This window comes from Phyllostomus discolor, chromosome 5 (assembly GCF_004126475.2).
Source record: "Phyllostomus discolor isolate MPI-MPIP mPhyDis1 chromosome 5, mPhyDis1.pri.v3, whole genome shotgun sequence".
In the NCBI taxonomy this organism is placed as follows: domain Eukaryota; kingdom Metazoa; phylum Chordata; class Mammalia; order Chiroptera; family Phyllostomidae; genus Phyllostomus; species Phyllostomus discolor.
In genome coordinates, this window is record NC_040907.2 from 14,534,540 (window position 1) to 14,555,366 (window position 20,827).

General features: G+C 57.1%; 1 protein-coding gene across 1 annotated transcript in view; it reads right to left on the minus strand.

Moving 5' to 3' along the window:
• The window catches only part of ASAP3 (ArfGAP with SH3 domain, ankyrin repeat and PH domain 3), a 45,261-nt gene continuing 24,434 nt past the window's right edge, over window positions 1-20,827 (minus strand). The window contains 25 exon segments of the mRNA XM_028514054.2: window positions 1-1,284; window positions 2,192-2,241; window positions 2,244-2,284; window positions 2,864-3,089; window positions 3,916-4,111; window positions 4,244-4,351; window positions 4,437-4,504; window positions 5,336-5,451; window positions 5,614-5,738; window positions 6,640-6,802; window positions 7,040-7,128; window positions 7,354-7,467; window positions 7,469-7,504; window positions 7,577-7,657; window positions 7,659-7,776; window positions 7,898-7,946; window positions 9,045-9,132; window positions 9,457-9,526; window positions 11,456-11,565; window positions 11,739-11,825; window positions 12,012-12,087; window positions 12,530-12,615; window positions 12,848-12,959; window positions 18,829-18,878; window positions 19,930-20,004. Of these exon segments, the coding sequence (XP_028369855.1) occupies window positions 1,210-1,284; window positions 2,192-2,241; window positions 2,244-2,284; window positions 2,864-3,089; window positions 3,916-4,111; window positions 4,244-4,351; window positions 4,437-4,504; window positions 5,336-5,451; window positions 5,614-5,738; window positions 6,640-6,802; window positions 7,040-7,128; window positions 7,354-7,467; window positions 7,469-7,504; window positions 7,577-7,657; window positions 7,659-7,776; window positions 7,898-7,946; window positions 9,045-9,132; window positions 9,457-9,526; window positions 11,456-11,565; window positions 11,739-11,825; window positions 12,012-12,087; window positions 12,530-12,615; window positions 12,848-12,959; window positions 18,829-18,878; window positions 19,930-20,004 (2,409 nt within the window). The 3' untranslated portion in view covers window positions 1-1,209.

A 20,827-nucleotide genomic window follows, 5' to 3' on the forward strand; every position in this document is an offset into this window, starting at 1 on the left:
GAAAAGAAAAGACATTTTTTTATTAGAGATGAATGGAAGAACAAGTGTGGGCCCCTGGGGGGCAGGAAGACAGCTCTGCCGCCGGGGAGCATAGAGCAGGCGGGTCTCCAGGGCAAGCGCCTGGCCACAGTGCTGGCCGGCCACTGCCACCGTCTGGCCTCCCCTCCATGGCCTGGCCCGTCGGCCGCTTTAATGCGGGGGAGTTAGACCCTGATGAGGCCTTCGTGGGCCTGTTTTCTAATAGGCGGCTGAAGGCCTGGTGGAACTTCGGGCACTGGGAGGCAGAACCGTTTCGTCTCCGCCCTCCCATCCCTGTCAGTGTCCTGTCACCTGTCCTCACCCTTCCTTCCCAAGGCTGGAAGGCTCCCAAGTCAACCAAGAGAAAGCAGAGAGAAGCGAGAAGCCATCGCCCAGGACGCGCCCTGCTAAGTCAAGGAGACCCGGCAACACGGGTGAGTCCTACTCTGCTTCTTGGCTGGGAATATGGTAGGGGTCCCAGGAGGGCTGTCCTGTCCCTGATAAGGAGTGACACTCAGAATGTTTAGTCAACAGGCAGTAAGGGCGGCCGGGACACAGACCGGCCAGAATGCATACGGGCTGTGGACAGCTGCAGTGTCGCATCAGCCAGCCCCGATCCCCAAACCACCTGCTGTGCCCATTCCCTAGCTCAGCCCTGGGACCAGTGTCCCAGCCAGGGACCACGTCTGTGGGGCCCTCGTCTCATCCATGTGGCATCTGCAGCGCCTAGTACAGGTCTGGACCCAGAGCCAGAACTCAGGAGAAAAACACTGATGCATGGACAAGAAGACGGTCCCTGGTCTGGAGGATGATGAGGGCAGGCTGGCCCTATTCTTGGGACACCCCCAGACTGAAGGAGGAAGCAGAGCCTTGGTCCCGTGGGGGGCTGAGGGGCTGCAGTGGAAGCAAGCTCAGGGGCACTCAGACCCAGCCAAAGGGCCCCCTGTACCAGCGGGGGCGAGGTTAATGAGATAGAAGGGAAAGGACCACCATCAGCCGGAACGTGGTGTCGTCGGCAGGGGCGGGGGCCCGCGGCAGGGAGGCAGGCCAGCCACAGGGGCACAGGGACAGAGAGAGCAAGACCCAGAGAAATGAACACCTCGGCTCCCCAGTCTGGTGGGCTCAAGTCCCAGCTCTGATCGTCGGGGTCCAGCAAGATGGTGGTCCACGTAGGCAAGGGCCAGCGAGGAGCTAGTCTTGCAAGAGCTGCACAGAACTTTCTGGGCAAACCCCGGTTCTTAAGCCTTCTCCTTCAGTGAAGCCAACCTGGGGAGACAAGGATGGAAATGGGCATTTTTCTAAGCACTTATTATATACCAGCTGTTTATCTCACTCACTTTCACAACTGTCCTATGGTGATGACATTATATCACAATATGGGGGTAGAGAAAAGCACCCCCATTTTACAGACAATGAAACTGAGGCTCAAAGAAGTGAAGCCACTTGCCCAAGTCTCCTCACTCTAAAGCTAGAACTCTTATTGCCACACATGCTTCAACGAGAGGCATCAGCTAAATGCTGGGTAATAGATACCTGGCTGGGGACACCGATTGGTGTTTGGTGCCTGACTTTGATGGACTGAGGATGACAATCCCCAGGGACACCCAGTTCCTGCCCCTCCCTTCCCCCACTCCTAACACAGACTGCCCCGCCACCCCTGAGGAATTCCCAGGGGAGCAAGGAACAGAGGGGGCTTCCTTCCCAATGCCACTGGCCCTGTCCTTTGCCATTGCCAGGGTCAACTAAACAGACGCACATCCTCTGCCTGGGAGCTGGCGGGCTCAGCAGACTGCGGGGGACTCCTGCCCTCGGGGAGACTGGTGCACAGCCACCCTCGTCCTGCCTCGACTGCGGGGAAGTGATTCCTTCTCTCTGAGCAGCCAGCCCGGCTGACAGAGCTTTGCCCGTCCTCTCCTGGGGAGTGCCGGAGCTTGGGCCTCCTCACCTCTGCCACCCCTCAAGGCCGGGCTCTCCCCTGCTTCACCCAGCCTGGGCCGGAGCAGGGGGAGTGGAGCACCAAGATAGGAGATGGCCAAACTGTGGCCACCTTGGCCGGTGTGTGCCCCCATCCTGGGGAGTGGTCTCCCACCCTAATCCACCCCCTCTGGACCGACTCTGCCCCCCAGGTACTCTGCCATCTCCCCTCAAACGACAGTCTTGAGCTCCTACCTACTGGCATGCTCCTTCTGGGTAGGGGCTGCCTGGCTGAGGGGTGATCTTCCAGGTCCTGGCGCCCCCCCGCCGATAGGAGCGAGTGCTCTCGGAGCTGGAAAGCAGGGAAAGGCCAATGTGACCCCGATGCCCACAGGGCCCCCCCGCCCCCGGAGCAGAGAGAACGGGCTCAGGTGCAGAACGAGGCTGGGGGGCTTAGGACAGGTGGGTGGAGTCCACACCTCCCCCCCACAACTGGGTCTATCGCATGTCCCAGAGGCCTGGGAATGACCTCCAAAGAGTTGGAAATTTCCGCTTGTCTACTCCCCACACCCCCAACTGAAAGGGCGTGTAAGGAAGAGAGGACCGGACCCTGGGCTGAAGGTGGAGACGGAGTGAAGACCCCACTGACAGCCTCTAGGACAAGCCACATAGAAGGGGCTCAGTCTTCCCTACTCCAGCTTCAGCTTTCTGGGTCCCAGATTCCTAACATTCCAGGCCAGACTCCGGAGCAAGTGCGTAAAGGGGAAAGAAGTTCAATCGCCCTGCACTCGAGGTCTAGTATTTCTGTACTAGTCACGGGCTTCAGGGCTGGAAGGCATGCCAGTCTTTAGGCAGACACAGTTTTGAGGTGAATGGGTGCCCAGAGAGGTCAGGACACTTGCCCAGGTTGCACAGCTGAGCTCTGACCAACCTGAACCTGACAGGGGCGCATGTCTCCGCAGGGGCGGTTCCAGGTGTCAGGCTGGGTCGGGAGGTGCTCGGGGCTTCCAAGGTGCCCTCTTCAGAGCTGGGTGGGGTTTGGGTGCCACCCCCAAGTTCCACGGGGCTGGTAAGGCTAGAGGTGGAGGACGTGGGACTGCCCTGGCTCTCGGGGGGCCCAGGAGGCTCTGAGCTCAGGCTGGGGGCTTCGGAATGATCTGCAATCAGAAATGATAAAGCCTGTCTTCATCTCTCATTCTGCTCAATTTCAAAGTGGTCTCTGGCTTCTAGGATCTCCCCACTCGCCGGCTGTCTCTCCAGGGCCCTCCCTCAGCTCTTCCCCATCAAGCTGCAGTCTCACCCACCCACCCACGACGTTCATTCACGACAGCCAGGGCCACGCGGGCACGCTGCCTGGCGGCTGCTCACACATTCTCCTCAGTCCGGGCTCTCCCGCTCGTCCCTCAGGCTCAGCTCGGAGGCTGCCCCCACCACCAGGAAGCCTTCCCAAACCTCCCGGCAGTCCCAAGAGGACATGCTCTCTCCCTCTCCTGAAATCCCAGAACAAGCCCGTTCATTCATTCATTCATTCATTCATTCAACAAATAGTTCTTGGGGACAGCCAGGCAGCCGGGCACCGTGCTGGGTGCTGGAGAAGTGGTAGGAAACAAAACATTCCAAGTTCCCACCGCCCTGGGGTTCACGTTCCTTATACCGCATTCTGGTTTTTGTCTCCCCCACTCGACTGTGCCTCAGTAGCCCCCAGAGGCCTCAAGACGTAGTGGGTGCTCAGTGAATGCTTCTCTCTCTGTTTAAGTGAAGCACTGACGAATTTGGAATAAAACAGACCTGGGTTTGAATCCCGCAGAGGGGACTTCTGTAAGTTACCTAACATCTTTGCTCCTGTACTTGTAAGGGGGAGATGACAACCCCCACCTGCAGGGTGACAGGAACCAACATATGTGCTCCGAGCTCAGTGCCCAAGCACACAGCAGGCCCTCAACGAACAGCAAAACGAGCATTTCTCTGGGAAGCCAACCATACCTCCACTGGTATGTCCTGTGCGGCCTTGGACCGTGGCCCGAGAAGGGTTTTTGACCGGTAAGGGTGGGGGGCAGTCCTCGCTCTGGCTCTGAGGGGCAGGGGATCCCAGGCTGGTGATGGCCTCGTAGGTCTTGTTGCTGATGTCCATCCTCCCGCTGGTGCAGTGGAGCGGGGCCGGGGCCTTCAGAGGGCAGCCCTGCTGGGGCGGAAGTGTGGGAGGGAGGGCAGCCTGGTTCCCCAGAGCAGCCCCGCCCCTCCCCCCAGCAGGCCCAGTCTGGTTCTTTCCCTCTGCTGTCTAGAAGCCTGACAGGCAGGGACTGGGACCCACCTTCTCCTCTTCCTCCTCCTCACTGTCAGAGGCAGGCTCTGCAGAAATTCCCCAGGAGTAGTCCACGTGCAGAGGGAAGACGAGGGTCCCAGCCTGGGCCTGTTCCAGCTGCCAAAAACAAAGCCTGGACAGTTCAGAGGGCCAGGGCTCAGAGGAGAGAAGGTCGGGGCACCCCTCCGTCCCTGGACCTCACCAGCTCCACACACTCCTTGTGCAGCTTCCTCCTGGCTATGTCCAGAGCTGTCTCTCCGTCATCGTTCACTGCGAGGGGTAACAGCAGGAGTCAAAGTCAGGGTCAAAGCCAAGTTACAGCTTAGAGGTTAAGATGGGCCTCTGGAACCAAACTGTCTGGGTTTGAATCCTGGCTGTGCTACTTCCTGGCTGTGTGAGCTCGGGCCTTAATTTTCTCATCTATAAAATGAGCATGATGGCCCTGGCTGCTGCGGCTTAGTAGACTGAGCATTGGGTTGAGAACCAAAGGGTTGCAGGTTCGATTCCCAGTCAGGGCACATGCCTGGGTTGTGGGCCAGGTCCCCAGTGGGGGGCACACGAGACGCAACCACACACTGATGTTTTCTTCTCTTCCTCCCTCTCTTCCCCTCTCTCTAAAAATAAAATAAATAAATAAATAAATAAATAAATAAAATCTTAAAAAAAATGAGTCTGATACTTGTAATCACCTGGACAGGCTGCTGTGAAAAACGAATGAGTGAGTACGCGCACAGCACTGGGCACATTACCCGGCATGTGTTACACAGTCAATGGTGGCTATCAGACTCACTGTAATTCAGGGTCAGTTCGTGTTTATTTGGTTAGGTACTTTCAGAAACAATATTTCCTTTTACCCTGTTCGCAGGCCTGTTAGGTCAGTGGTATTATTCCCTTTTTACAGATGAGGAGGCTGAGGTTCAAGAGCTGAATGGGCAAACCCCACAGCCACGCAGGTGGTCAGAGGCAAGCCAGGGTTAAGACCCAAGTCTGACTGCGAAGTGCGTGCTTGTGACCAGCGCTGTGCCTGGGGAAGAGGCAGGGGGTCCCCCCCCCAGGGGCAGTCAGGGGTGGGAGTCTGACGGAGGAGGCGGTCGGGCCCACCTGTGCCAGTGGAAGCCCTTCCTCTCAGCAGCAGCTTGAGGCAGTCGGGTTGGTTGTAGAGAGCAGCGTAGTGCAGGGCACTGTTCCCATGGGCAGCTGTGGCGTCCAGGTGACCGCTGCGGAGGTGTGGTCAGGGAGGAGGAAGGAAGGGGAATCGAGAGGGGAGGGGTCAATGTCAGGGTAAGAAGAGGAAGAGGAGAGGAGGGAGGAAGAGTGGGAGAAGGGCAAGGCAAGGGGTCAGAGTGAGGACGTGGACAGACAGGCAGGGAGGCTCTCACCCATTCTGAACGATGAAATCCACCAGGGGCAGGGAGGCCTGGGTGGCGACTCTGACAGCCAAGTGCAGGGCCAGCTCTCCGGGTGCCTGAACACACGTCCACACCTCTGAGTTTCCCCCAGGTCACTCGCCCCCAACCCAGTACTACCCGCTTGAACCCTTGCTGCCTCCTGACACCTCCAGAGAAGAAGCTGCCAGAACCCCTGTAAGCTGAGACTGAATGGACAGACCTCACGTTGGAAAGGAGGGTGGAAGACTATCCCCTCATCTCTTCCTGCAGTGGCTCTGGCTCCTCCTGCCCCCAGTTGAAGATGTTTCCCAAACTTGGTTCTCAGCCCTGGGCTCCCCGCTCTGCTCCTCTCCCTGCCACCCAGGGCCTCAGCTCACCTCGTGCTTTCAGCTACCACTCACGTAGGCTGTTCCAAGTTCTGACCTCCCCTTCGTGCTGCACGCTCACTGCCACTGACAGCCCCATGAAGATATCAGACAGCTCACAGACATGCCACCCCCTTGTGGATATCCGATCAGTCAGCTACTCCTGTCGATTTTATCTTTCAAGTGTCTGATTGTCCCCCCCCCCTTCACATAATGTTTGTTCCTGGAAAAGCCATACACTGGCCTTCCCGCTCCGATCTGACCCACCTTTATCCCTGTCTAAGGGTGTTCAAGAAAAAAATGATACTAACAATTTACTGCACACCTGTTGTGCACCAGGCCCTGCACAACAGGACCAAATTCTCATTTCAGCGCTGTGGGCGCTATCATAGCCCTGCTTGACGGACGAGAAAAGACTCAGAGAAGTGACCTGCCGTGGACTGCACAGCTAGGAGCGGACAGAGCCAGAACTCAGGCTCAGGTCTGCATGACCGAACCTGTGCTGTTCCCCATCTACCCCTCTGATGGGTGGGCTTCCGCAGGTGTCCGAGGTGGGCAGTGGGGAGTCACAGCTGGTCCCGGGGACTGGGGAGAATGTGAGCCGTGGGTGGGTAAGTGTCCTTGGAGGGTTCTCACCTGCCCCTCCGGCCACCGGCAGCAGCTGTCCGAAGTCCTGCCCGTTAGCGAAGGCCTCCAGGACTGACAGGAGGTCCCGGTTACAAATGGCCATCCAGAGTCTCTGAGGCTCGGGTGTGGACCGCCGGGCAAACCTGTGCTCCACATACTTGGCCACGATATAGTCCCTGCGGGCACTCCTGCCAAAGGCAACCGCTGGGTCTCAGAGCAAAAGCAGCTTCCACCCAGCTGACCCCTGAACCATTCCACAGGAGACAAGGGATCTCCTTTCCCCGGAGTCTGTGCTGGACCCTTACAGATCTGAGGCTCCCCTCTCCCTGGACTTCTGGTCCAAGATGCTTCTGGGACCTTGGGAGCCGGAGGGGCAGAATCCCCAGCCAGGACGCCCCTCCATCGGAGAATCCCCTACATGTCACTTGTCAGCTGAGGGTTTAGGGCCACCATGTGAGGGCAGCTGGGCCTCCATGACCTCATTGAAGCGTGTGTTTCCGATGTTCAAGGCCAGCTGGAATCACAGGAAGACCAAGTGGTTAAAAACAGCGCCCCCTGGCGGACGAGCCCTCGGAGATACCCACTCTCCAACTGTCTGCTTTTCTGGCAGTTCCAGATGGGGTCTCACCTCAGCCACACCCACTCGACCCCACATGCTCTGACTGAGCCAGTCTGCCCAAGCCCGCCCTCCTGATCAAGGCCACACCCTGCAACCCCTCTGTCCCCGCCCCACCCTCACCAACAGTTCGGAGGGACACAGCAGGTCCAAGGTGAGGGACTGCATGCGCGAGAATCGCACGCCCAGCTCGCGGTGGACGCCAGAGCACTGGATGCAGGTGAGCACGCCCAGGTTTGGTGCTGAGCCACGTGGGGTCTGCAAGGGAGGGCAGCTCGTTCCTGGAGGTGTGGGCCCCTCCCCGCCCCTCCACCACCCTCCTCCGAGGCCCCACGCCCGCTCGGACCTGCAGCTCCGCGGGGGAGTCGCAGCACTGGCTGTCGTTCCCGGGCCTGTTCTTCACCTCCGCGATGAGCAGCTTGGTGAGGGTCCTGGAGCTCCCCGTCCAGCCCAGCGCCCCCGCAGGGCCCCGGGCAGCCGCTGGGCTCCCCGAGGAAGGCGCTGCTCAGAGCTTCGTCCTTGCTGTTCTGCAGCACTGACACCCACCTGCGGAGAGTGTGTCCGGCGCTGTGGGGAGGGTACGGGCCGGAACCGGGGTCCTTCCCCGTCAGGCTCCCTGGCTCCCACCCCTCTGCACCCCCCAGGCTGGTGGTGGGGAAGCACTCACGCCTCACACTCATGTTCGTCCTCCGCCTGGAAGTGGTACGTCCTGTTGTCTGTGGGGAGAGGAGGAGATGTCTGGGCCACAGAAGTCCGCCCGCCTTCCCTGAGCCCAGGGAGTCTGCACCCAAACCACTGGCTCCAGGTGGAGCGCTAGACCCTGAGGGCCGAGGCTCAGCCAGGAGCGGGCCGGTAATGGCATCGGCCAGCAGGGGGGGCAGTGTCTCAGCAGGGACCTACAAACACCTACAAAGCAGATCCCAGCAAGACTCTCTGTGTGCAGCCCGGATCCCAAGGTCAGGGGAGGTCTTCTAGGGCACAGGGCCCCACCCAGCTCAGAGGCAGTGCCTCCTCTGAACCCGCTGCCACCACCCCACCTGGCCCCACGGCCCCTGTCTGGGCTCCCTGCTCCTCATCTCGTCCCCTCGCCCAGCCTGTACCAGCTGCCAGATGGTTGCAGCGGAGGGCTCTGTGCTAACCGCACCTCTCCCCTGCTCCAAGACCCGCCTTGGCTCCCCACTGCCAGGAAATAAGGCCCACACCTTTAAGAGGCATTCCTAGGCCTCGTCCCCGACGACTCCTAGGTGAAGCCTACACTCTGGCCAAACTGGCCAGACCCACGCTCCTGTTTTTATGCCTGTCCTCTCGCCGATCCTGTCTCCTGAAACGCCCGCCCCAAACTCTGCCTCCTGGGTCCTTCAAGGCTCAGTGCTCCCTCTTCCAGGCAGCCTCTCCTGACTGTGCACAGCAGGGCAGCCGCAGGCCTCCCCGCTTTCATCTTCGACAGTGCTGCTGTGTCTATCTGCATCTCTCTTCTGCACCCCTCCCCCACCCTCTGGGCCTCTAGTCACACCCCTGCCGGAGAGGGCTCCCCAAGGGTGAGGCCTAGGCCGCTCTCCACCTGCGCCTGCCCCAGGGAGGGTTGGCACCGAAGGCTCGGAAGGATGAAACGTGAACTTGTTGAAGTAATAATAATTCCAAAAGCCAAACTACCCAAGTCCATCCAACTGTGCTTTACAGAGTGTCTGTAGCAGCCGTTCGACAGACAGGTGTGGGGTTGGACACAGGCCCCTGATCGTCGCCGCTGCCTGGCTGCGGACAGGTCTCTCAGAGGAGCCTTGGGCTGCTGTGGGGAGGGGCCAGGGAGTACTCACGAGTCACCAGGTCGAAGCACTTTTTCTCCTCGGGGTTCGGCCTCACTTGGCACGTCAGCAGGGTCAGCTTCACCGGGGGCCGGTTTATCTGTGGGAAGTTGGGGGTGGAGGGCATACATGTTACCCTCTGGGCCTGCCAAACCTCGAGGCCTCTGTTTCTCAGTCTGTTAAATGGGCATAATCCAGTTCCCGTTTCATGTCTCCCCTCTCCCAGCACCCCAGGGCTGTAGAATGTGGGCCAAGGCGAGGCTGGGAGCTTTGGGTCCCATATGTCCCTCCACAGGGGTCTCCTGCAACCCAGATCCAGGTTTGGGGGTTGTCCTTAGAGGAGAGGGCTTGGCACTTGTCCGCTCAGAACACCAGGAGGAGAAAGGACCTGGGTTGCCGCGACACCCCCACCCCGGGGCCTCACCATGCTGTGTGAGATGGTCAGGCAGCCGTACTTGACTCCGCACTTCCTCTTCTGCCAGACTCTTCGAATTCTGGGGCCCAGAGGGATAGAGACACAGCGACCCAAGGCTTACACCTAATTCCTCTGTGTCGGAAAAGAGTCCTGGACCAGATCTCCAGCCCCAGCTACACCCCTTCCCCTCTTCTGTCCCCCGATTCCCAGACCCCTCCCTTTCAGCGCCCCCTTCTGGAGGAGAAGATGCAGCTCTGCCCAGAAGCAGCTCCCAGTCTGATGGGGGAAACAGCCTCGCTCTCTGGGAATCCTCATGCTGAAGGGGACCAAGTGGCCTTGACTCTCTGAGAGCTTCTAGTCTGATGCAGGAGACACAGCCCCCACCTTAGGGTGCTCCTCATCTGAGCGGAGGCCCAGGCACTTGACTGTGACAGATTATGGGTAAAGACAAAGCGAGATAAATACTGGGACCCCAGAGACACAAGGAGCAAACCCATGCTCCGAAGCTGCGTAGCACCACTGTAAATATTAATTGGTTTAACAGTTACTCTTCTCTGATAAAAACTGACTAGAAAGCAGAAACATGAACACATGAGACGGATACTGAACCAGCAGTATCCATCGCTGCAGATGCTCCTCGAAACACGAGAAAAACATACACAGGGACAACCGAGTCCTGTGGGGAAATAGGGACGAAACGGCCACTTTCTCTAGTAGAGAGCACCCTGAGTCGCCACCTGAGCAGGCTTTTATGGAGAATACAGACACAGTTTGTGGATTACAGTCTGGCAGGGAAGATCAAAAGGAATAGGCAGCTTTCAAAGGTGCTGGTAGATCTCCCGCTGGGATTCTGGGCTGAGATTTTGGGTTTTATCACTTAAAAAGACCACAGGATCTAAAAGGCTAGTTTCATTTCCTGCCTGTGCCTTCATATTCTAATTCAAGAGCATCCTCCAGCAAGTAGATCTCACAGGATCTTGCATATTCTATGTCCCAGGCCTGATTACCCCAGGGGCCTGCCGACTCTGGTCTGGGCTGCACTGCCCTGTTATTTCCGCGGCCTGAGTCAGGCAGAGGAGACAAAGGCAGCCTGAGACTCGGATTCTCACAACTAAGAACAAGGACTCAGGCTTTGACAAAGCCGAGGGGGCAGGGGGTTGATGTCGATCACCCCCTCATTTCCACAGCCCCCCCTAGTCCCTTCCCTGAGGCCTCCTTGTGATCATGCCTGTCTTAGACGATTCCCCCCTTAGGAAATCTTGCCAATCTTTGGCTACTGATCAAGCATCGGAGGCCAGGTACAGAACAGGCAGCGTTCATTGCCAGGGAAATAAGTTTTGTCTCCTTAGTGGTTCCTGGTCCGGAGGTCTCTCACTCAGCCTAAGTCTCGGGGGGGTTACAGCTTCCTGAGACCAGGCAGGGGCAGACCCCAGCAAACACGTCCATAGCGTCCTTTGCATTTCACAGACTGGTTTTTTTACACCAGGGAGCAAGGCACAGGCAACACTGTCATTTCCAGGCGTGTTCAGTACACTGGAGAGGTTAGGCGTGAGGGTGTGCAGACTGTCGCAGGGGTGCCTAACCTGCGGCCCATGGGCCACATGCGGCTCAGCGGCCCAACACAAAATCGTGAATTTACTTAAAACACTATGAAATGTTTTTGTGTGTGACTATGTGTCTCAATGCATTTAACATGTGGCCCAAGACAACTCTTCATCCAGTGTGGCCCAGAGGCGCCACACGTTTGGACACCCTGGCAAGGACATGGTAAGTGCTCAGAAAGTGTCAGCTGCTGCTATTGTTCTTCTTCAAGTTAAGAACAACCAGTGACTCTTAGAAGTCCCTGTGCCCAGGACTGGGATGATTTTGCATGGCCCAGTGGAGGGTCCTGGAGCCCTCAGGGTTTACACAAATGATAAGAATAGTCCTCTTGGTCGGCAACTCCAACCCTGACTTTTACTGTCTGTGTGGCTCTGGGCAAGTCACTCCAGCTCTCCAGGTCACTTACCCATCACTTTTCTTGTACAGAAAGCCCACCTTCTCCGTCCCAAACTGCTTGTTGCCTTGGTGCTGGTGGATGCTGTAGCCACACCCTGAGTTCTTCCGGCTCGTGCTCTCCTGTTCCTCAGACATGCAAAGGGGACCTCAGGTTGGAAAGAGCCCCGTCCTGCAGGGGTCTCCTGCAAGGAGACTTAAGGGGACTCTGAAAAGTCTCCCTTCTCTCCCTGCCACCCCCCCACATGGAGTGCCTTGGGGGGAAGCACTCCTTTTGGGATGAACCAGGGGCTGACCTCTCTGTTCTCAAGCTGCAGCATCCCTCGGAGGGAGTCCCGGAGCTGGGTTAGCTTCTGCAGCTCCTCCTCTTGGGCTTGGCGCAGCTGCGGGACCGAGGGCAGGACCCCGTCAGCAGCCAGCAGATGTGCCAGGCACAGAGCCCAGGGCCAGAGCCGCAGGGCGGGAGCCTCTCCCCCTGGGCTGGACCGGGGCCAGCTCTTCCACACCCACAGATCCTCCCAGAAGGACAGGGGGCTCGACCACACGCCAAAGGGTAAGGCCCGACTTACTGCATGTACCGAGGCTGCCAGCTTCTCGATGAAGGGGGACAGGCTCTGAGCAGCCTTCCAGCCATCTTGGAAAAAGCTGAGGTGCGAGGCCAAACAAGGGACCCGAGAGAAATGAAAATGAGAGATCAAGCATGAAGCGTGGGGCAAGGGCTCTAAGGATCACCGGGCAGCACAGTCTGATGGTCAGGAACAGGCACCCCGGATTTAGAGTGTCTGGGTCCGGGTCCCACTTACTCTGTGTGTGAGCTCAGTAAACCTGAGCCTCAGTTTTCTCATCTGTACAATAGGGATAATATGAGTACCTGTTCACACAGGTGCAGGGGGATTGCGTGAGATCAAGTGACACGTGGAGTGTGCTCAGTGGAGAAGGGCTGTAACAAACATTACCCATGAGAGACAGACACACGGAGTCCTTAAGGGGCTTCCAGACTCTGGGCCTGGGCCCTGGTCTGTGTTGCCTGACGGGTTAAGGGGCGAGGAGAGTGGGGGTTGGGCCGGGGACATAGGAAGAAACCTACTTGTGCTGGGCATGGAAGAACTTGATGAGGCTCTGCAGGAAGTCGGGGCCTTGCTTCATCTGGCTCTCCCCGGCTTTGAGCAGGTACTGAGGGGCAGGCAGGACAAGACGTGCCACGTGAGCAGAAACTACGTCCTGGGGACAAGGGGCTGTAGTCCCCTCCCCAGGCTACTCCTCTCGGCCATGAGTGAAGCTTGATGACATCCTGAGGGCCACCTGACCGGGGCCTGAGCCGAGCCTGTGACCGGGCCCCTAGAGGTTCGGGAGGGGTAGACAGGAAAACGCAGCCCATTGCCCCCTCCCCTGGAGCAGCCGTTACCTCGCACATGTGCAGCTGGAAGACGCGCCGCTCTCTGTGTGTGTCCTGGGCCACCTCCCCAGGGTTCCCTCCTGTCGCCCTGGCCCGGTCCCTGTCCTTCTCCAGCCTGGTCCTAGGCCCCAAGAAAAGAGAGGTCTGAACACCTCTCGCCGGCCCCGTTCACGTCTCACCATCCCTACGGCCTCCTCTCTGCCGCGGGCACACGAGAGTGAGGAGGCCTCCTGTGTGCCAGCTGTGTGTGTGGGGGGGGGTACACAGTGACAAAGGCAGATTCGGGGAACCCGCAGGCTCATGGGGGGAAAAAGACGTGAATCAAATCACAGCCTTGAGGAGAGCGGTGGGGGGTCAAATGGGGCACTCGACCTTTTCCAGCTGCTCAGGAATTGGTGTTTGAGCTGGGATCTGAAGTCTGAGAAGTTGTCTCGGAGGGATCTAGGGCTGGGTAGGAGGACCAGAGCATGTGACGGCCGGAGGCAGGAGGGATCAGGAGCTCGGATGGAGAGGGAGGTGGTTCCAGGTGAGCTAAAGAGGGGCCAGACCATGCAGGGCTAACTCAGACCCTGTTGAGGTTGTTGGTCTTTACCCCAAGAGCAATGGAAACGACTTCAGGGTTTTATGCCGGGAGGCGAGGGGCTCAGATAAGGGCCAGGTGGGAGCTGGGCCCCTTCTGTCTGATCTTACTGAAAGGGATTTAGTACCACGTGGGTTTAGATGACCACTAAGTACCTTCATGCTTCTGAGCTGTGGAGTTTCCCATGCAAAGCTTAGGAAAACCTTTGTTCTTTCCTTTGTAAGTGAAGATAGAAAGCGCTTCCTATCCGAGTGACTGAGAGTAACCTGGGCCCTCTCCCAGCGGATCGCAAGGGCTGGCTGTTTTTCTCTCTGGGGGTGGGTGGCAGTGTGTGTACACGGTTTCCTGGAAATCCCACACCTGTCAGACCACCCACTCCCACCCAGGAGAGCATTCCCATCTCGGAGGCAGGGCGCACGGGACCACGAATCCTGTGGAAAGGAGACGTCTCTCTGAACTGCTTCTACGCCCACGTGGGGCCAGCCCCGAGCACAGGAGACAGATGTGGGACACACTATGAGCAGCATCACTTTCCCTCTTTGAGCCTCAGTCTTCTCATCTGGAAAGTGGGGGCCCTTACCTGTACCCGGATGAGAGAAAGTATGCGACAGCCTCAGCACATAGAAGATACCATGGCTATTATTGCTACAGGCCCCTCTGTGCCTCAGTCTCCCATCTGTGAGCGGAGGGAGCAATGGCCCAGAATGGTCCCTCTGGCACTAGAGCGCCAGGCCTCACTGGGGTCAGACCTGTGGGATCGTGTTTACAGGCAGAACCTGCACCCAAAGCAGCGGCTCAGCCTTGGGCCTAGAGACACTTCCGCCACACGGGTCTTTGCTGTGGGGCTGTCTTGTGGAGGCAGGTTGCTTCGCAGCATCCGTGACCTCTACCCACTAGATGCCCATCTCCCCAGTGGGGACAATCAGAAATGTCCCCTGGGGGTGAGGGCAGGGGTGCAATATCACCCTCGGGGGAGAACCCCTGCTCGAGAGCGGAGTTCTGCAGGCCTTTAAAACCTTATTCAAATTTTCTCAGAAGTGGTTATTTTTCATTCCAAACGGGAGTTTGCGGCAGGGTGGTGGAGTTGCAGGGGGTAAGTGGCAGCTCTGTGACACGGGCCTGAGCATCGGGGCAGGAGCTTCTTTTTTGGATCTGAAGGGGAGCGGGAGAGAGAGGGGCAATGGCCGAGCCCGCAGTGGGTCAGCGGCGGTGAGCCGGCAGCTTGCCAAGCAGGCCGGGACACTGAGTGGGCAGAGTGGCCGGCAGGGGGTAGGGGACTCTCCCAAGCACACACTGTTACTATTTCTTTCAGCAGTAAAACATAAGAAATAAGTTACATGTATAGCAATAGGAAGGGGTTAAACCAAGCATGCGATGTCCCTACATAGGAATACTACGCAGCTCTTAAAAAGGAGGCGGCGGCTCTATACACGCTGGCGTGGGAAGGTGTCTGCTTCAGAGTGAGCGGGCGGAAGGGGAGTCTCAGTGTAACACAGCAGTGGCTAGAAATGCGGACTCTGGGTCTGACGGCAGCTCCCTCCCTTACTGATCTTCCTAAGCTTAGTTTCTCCATCCCAAACACGAGACGAATGCCGCCGCGCTCTCAGATGACGCGATCACACGGGAAGCATTTACGGCCATTCCTGGCACACAGTCCGCCCGCAGTGAGTGGCAGGAGCATGCTGATGCTGATGATGCTGACGATCATAATAATAACTCCTGGTGATTCCTTCGGATGATTGCTTTACTATAGGGCACGTACTTATTTAGTCAATATTTTAAATACAGGGTCTAGTGGAGATTAAAGGACAGGGCTGGTTAGCTCAGAATGAAGGTAAGCTGTGAAGTGCAATCCATGACTTCGTGAATTGCCAGAGCTCTGCCCCTCAGCCTCAGCTCGGGGGGGTTTGGAGACTCGCCCTGCAACGTCTGACACAGCCACCCAAGGGGACCCGAGACACCGCAGACTAAGAGCTGGGAGTGCTTTCTACCCCACGCCCCCCATCCACCCGTAAAACATCAGCTCCCACTCCTTTCCTGTCCTCAGAGGATCGCCAATGTTTGTACATATTTCCAATGTTAGGAAGGGTTTTCTTTCCTTTGAATGGAGTGGCAGCAGAAGGAGTGAAATGAGGTAGTGAGTGAAAAGTGCTGGAATGCTGGTTACCGGGGAGACCGAGGGACCTGGAGAGCAGGGTGGCAGCAACTACGTTGAGGAGACGTTGAGGAGACGGGGAACAGGCACTCCGGGGAGGGAGGACCAAAGGAACCACAGTGGATCCCGCACCCGCCAGCCTGACCTTGAACCATCTCTCCTGTGATGCCTGTTCCGACCACCCTTCCCTCCACCCAAACAAAGACCTGCCTTTTCTACACCCCTGTGCTGGCGCTGCCCCTTGGCACCGTCACTTCATGCTTTCCTTGCTCACTGAGCCACCCCTCTTCTCGCTGATAAACCAGGCGGATCCACCAAGGTGGGGTGGTGGCGGGTTTTCCCTCACTACTTACCTGCAGGCTGGGGATAATGACAGCACCTCTCCCTGCTAAGGGGACTAACCTTGTACCAGATGTAAAGGCCTGATCACAGTATCTGATCACAAAGGCAGCTCTTAAGTATGAGGATTAGCTGCTATTATTACTGATGAGTATTTTTAAGCACTCAAGCAATAGCCCCATTTTCCCGATGAGGAGCCTGAGATGATAAGTCACTTGTTCAAGTCACATAGCTGTTAGGTGGTAGAGCAGGATTTGAACCCATGTCTGTCTGGTGCCAGAGCCCTGGGGATGGCCCCCCAGTCACCAACACTGTGCTCGGACTTGTGCCGTCCCTGCTACCCTCCCTGCCTGGTTCCCCCAGCTGGTGATAGTCACAGTGCCTTTTCTGATAGGTCATGGTCTATTAGGAGCTATTTTCCAGATGGGGAAGCTGAGACCCAGATGAGAGAGGTGACTGCCCGAGATCCCGAGCTGGCCAGGGGAATGCTGGGAGCAGGGGGTCTGGGCTCCTGCCTCTCCACCCCTTGCCGAGTTATTCTGGTCCCAGTTCTGGCTCAGAAGGATGGCCAGCCAGTACCTGTTGGACTGCAGTGCCAGGTGCTTCATATGCACTGCACTGATTTCATCCCCATGTTAACCCTGCAAGGACTCCCTGGCTCCATTTTGCAGATGAGGCAACAGACCCTCACGTGGAACGGCCTCCATCAACTTGGCTCCTGCACAGGCCCTGGGATGCCCTTCTCAGCAGCTCTGGGTGGAGAGGGAAACCTCCCTCCCGTATGAAAATCCAGGATGAGACGCCTGGTGGTGTCAGACACCTGCTATCAGCACCCTGGGCCCTTCCAGCTGCTGCCCAGACTGGTTTGGTGAGAATGAGGCGGAATCACTCATCGACTCACGGCTCATCGATGCCTCGCTGCACCTGGAGTGCCCCCGGAGGGAAACGTACACAGACGTCTGTGCCAGGACAGGTAGCTCGACCAATGTCACATGCATGTCAGGAGCCCGGAGACCATGTGCATGGCTGGAAGAATGCTGGACTAAGAAGCTTTGGGTTCTAGATCAGGCCCTATTGATAACCCACTAAATTATCTCAGCCAAGCCCTTTTCCCATCCATCACACAGAATCTTTTCTTTAAATGAAACCTTGCAGGCAAGTTCAGTGTATAAACCTGGTAAAAGCAGAGCTTGTTGGGGTAGGTCAGCGGGGCAGGGTTTACCCTTCCCACTGGGTACATGATGTCCCGACAGGCCAAGGCCTTCTTCCAGGTAACTCAGGAAGGCCACGTGACCCACATGAAGTTATAAAGAGAAAGCCTGTGTTGTCCACACCCCTCTCTAGGCCTCTGATGAGGGCCGATGGCCATGCCCATCACAGCGGCCATGCCCATCACAGGATCTACACCCACGGCTGGCGTGGAGATGGAGATCCCCTGGGAGGGAGAAGCCATGACCTTCATTCAGCCTGGGGAAGGTCACCATGGCTCTGGGAGCTGGAGGAGCAATGGAGCTCCAGGATCTACTTCTCGGCTTTGAGCCTTTACAGAAATAATTATGCGTGAGAGTGAAGATTTCATTCTGAGGATGCTTCCCCAGTGGTAGGGGGGATGAAATACACTGTGGATCATGCAGATGCTGGCACACCTTGCATCATGCAAGCAACGTATAAGAATAGGTAATGATGTAGAGAGATGGTCACCATGCACTTGTTCTCTTTTTAAACTCTTGTGTGTGCCCTGACCGGGATCGAACCTGCAACCTTGGCATATCTGGACGATGTTCGAACCCACTGAGTTTACCTAGCCAGGGCCACAATGCATTTTTAAGTACGAAAAAGTTTACACAATTATTATGATGTCAGTTTTATAAATATCTTTCTTTCTATGTAGAAAAATAGCTAGAAAGATGTTAATACTTTTGCCTTGGAAATTAAGGATTTTCCTCCTAGTTTTTGGTAGTTCCTCCTTCCCCTACTCTTTTTAATTGATAAAATTACTGCGTTACCCATACTATGTAAAAAAAAAATTCAAACAACAGAGAAGTACTAGATACTTCCCACATGACCCTAATCCTCTCCTTGGAATAATTAAACTTTTTTTTCTTGTACATCATATTTTCTAAGTTATTAATAATGAACATGTATAGCTTTTGCAAAATGTAAGAGAAACAAATTTACAGAGATGAGCAAACAGTGATCTGAGGTGTGGAGAGTCCGGCTGGGCCCCGGCGGAGGGCTGGGCCAGGACATGTGCAGATTCCAGAAGGCAGAGCCCGAGGTGTCTCCACTCAGAGGGAGTTGGCCACTGGATGCCCGAGGCTCCTTCTGTCCCCATGATGTCATCGGTGGTGCCCATAAGAGGCCAGGGTATGACATCAACTCCCTTTCCTCCTCTGTGTCCAACTAAATGTTTATAGACAGTACCTTGTGTTGCAGACAGAGGATCGAGGCACACGAAACCGAGCTCTGCCTCTGCCTAGCTGTGTGGCCTTGGGAAAGTGACTTAACCTCTCTGAGCCTCCAGTTCCTTCTCTGTTACCGGGGACACTGATATCTCCCTCACAGGGCTGGTCGATTGTGAGGGTTCAATGACTAGCATAGAGAGGCGTTCAGTAAAGGGTGGCTCTTGTCTCTGCCACACCTGATGCCACCCAGCACATGGGTCTCTGCTAGCAGCATTCTGAGGTCACTTCTCCAGAGCTCCCCTTTGGTGGTCTTGTGGTCCAGCCCCCAGATTCCTGTTAGGCCTGGTCATAAACCACCGCCACCACGACAAACCCCACCCCGGGAGAGCAAGATGTCACGCGCTTTTGGGCGTCACGTCCTGGCAGCGCTCAGGCCCTCCCCAGACCCAGCCTCCTGCTGCAGCGTAAGCGCCCCTCTCCCGGACAAACCACCCCGGCTGCAACCACTTACATTTTGGCTTCCAAGTCCTTCCACGCCTTCTCCAGCTGTTTTTTGGAATCCTGCGGTTTTAAAAAGAACAAAAATTTGCCCAAAGGGGCACTTGGGGTGTGGAATCAACAGTACACTTTGCTGCCTTTAGGGGAACCCTGCGCCTGATTTCTTCCCACAGTTGCCAAGAATCAGCTAGGTTTGGTGGCCCGGGCCCAGGATGTGGGGAGATTTGGGGGGGTCCACCCTGAATTTGCTTCCTCAGAAGATGGAGATTGCCATGAGGATGAGGATGGTGGGGGGGAGATGAAGTTCAGAGCCCCTTCCTCCAGCTTTATCCCTCCATTTTTCTCCTCCCTGGTCCCAGATCATCCTCTCAATAAGAAGGGTACGGGGCGAAGAACATAAGCGCAGAGAGGCTAAGAAATCTGCCCAGGGCCACACAGCAAGCCAGGGTGACCCGGCTGATCCCTGGCCTAGTTTGCCTGGGCCTGGCCGCTCACACCCGCAGAGCAGCCCTCACTTCCGGGCGCCCCAGTCAGCCGGGTGAAAAAGCTGCCCGTCTGGTTTGGGTGGCTCCCAATCTGGTGTCTAGCCTAGGGTCAGGAGGGAAGCCTCTGGGGGGAGGACCGCTCCTCCCCTGGACCTTCTGGGGCAGCCTTTCCAGGCAGATTATTGTCACCTTCTCTGAGCTCCTCCCCACCTCACGCCAGGAGCTGCCAGGTGCAGAGTGAGCAGCCGAGCACGGGAGTCGCGAGTCCGGACCCCACACTGGCTCCTCCTCGCACCGACGGTGTCAACCCCAAGCAGGTGGCCAAACGTCCCGGGCCTCCATTTCCCCAGCTGGGGATGGCAGCACCTACAGACCCCACTCCACAGGGCTGCAGGACTTCCATGGGCTACTTCACATCGGGCCCTGGCAGGCAGTAGGTCAGCCATCCTAGGCTCACCCCCAAGCCAGGTCCTCCTGTCCTCCTGAGGGTCAGTAATGCGGGGTCACCACTTCCCCTGTGACAGCCTCACTTGGCCTCCTCTAAGGTGTCCTGCCCACCCCTGGCTCGCTCCACCCCACACCCTCTGGGCATCTCCCACCCCAGCCCCCATTCCCACACTCAAACTCACCTGCCGCCCGTCCCTCAGTTGCCCCTTCAACAGACTGTCCAGCGGGAAGGAGACAATGTTGTTCAAGTTCTGAACCTGGAAAAGGCAGACACCCCCATGCCCCACCTTGCGTGACCGTCTGTCCAGCCCCAAGGGGGCTCGAGTGCAGGGAAGCAGCAGGAGGCAAAGGACACCACTGGGGGTCAGGGAAGCCGGGGAGAGAAAGGGGAGAAGGTGGGGGTCAGGGAAGCCGGGGAGAGAAAGGGGAGAAGGTTGGGGGGAAGGGGATGGCGGAGTTGGCCTCCTGTAAGAGCTGTTACCCTGGCTGACCAGCCTCGGCAGCTCGCCGCCCCAGGAACGCCCATGGGCAGCCCCATCTCTGTTCTTCCTCCAGGAGCACCTTCCTGCCCCTCTCTGACTCTGAGGTCCCCCTGTCATGCCCACGTGTGGCTTTTGTCTGGCTAGTTCCTTGTCTCCCCTTGAATGTGGGGAACCCTTTCCCTGTGCTCACGTGGGGTGAATACAGGAGTCAGAACTGACCAGAGAGTACCCCAGCTTTGGGCCATCGTGGTTGGATCAAGAACCGGCATGTGACCCAAACCAGCCAATCAGATCCTTTCGGGGACTTTGCTGCCCCAGTCCTGGGAGAAAGACCATGCCTTTCTCCAGGTAAGACATGAGCTGGGCCTGCTGGGCCATCTTGCCCACTGAGCAGAGACAGAGGAACTAAGAGAAACAAGGAGCCTAAAGCCAGCGGCACTCCTGAACTTTCCATCATAGGGGCCAACGAATTCCCCTTTTAAAAATTAACCTAGTTTGGGTCGAGTTTCTGTCATTTGGCAACCTCAGATGGCCTGTCTGATATTTCAGCCCACCTTTCAGGGTACAGTCCAGGTCTCCCCTCCTCCAGGAAGCCTTC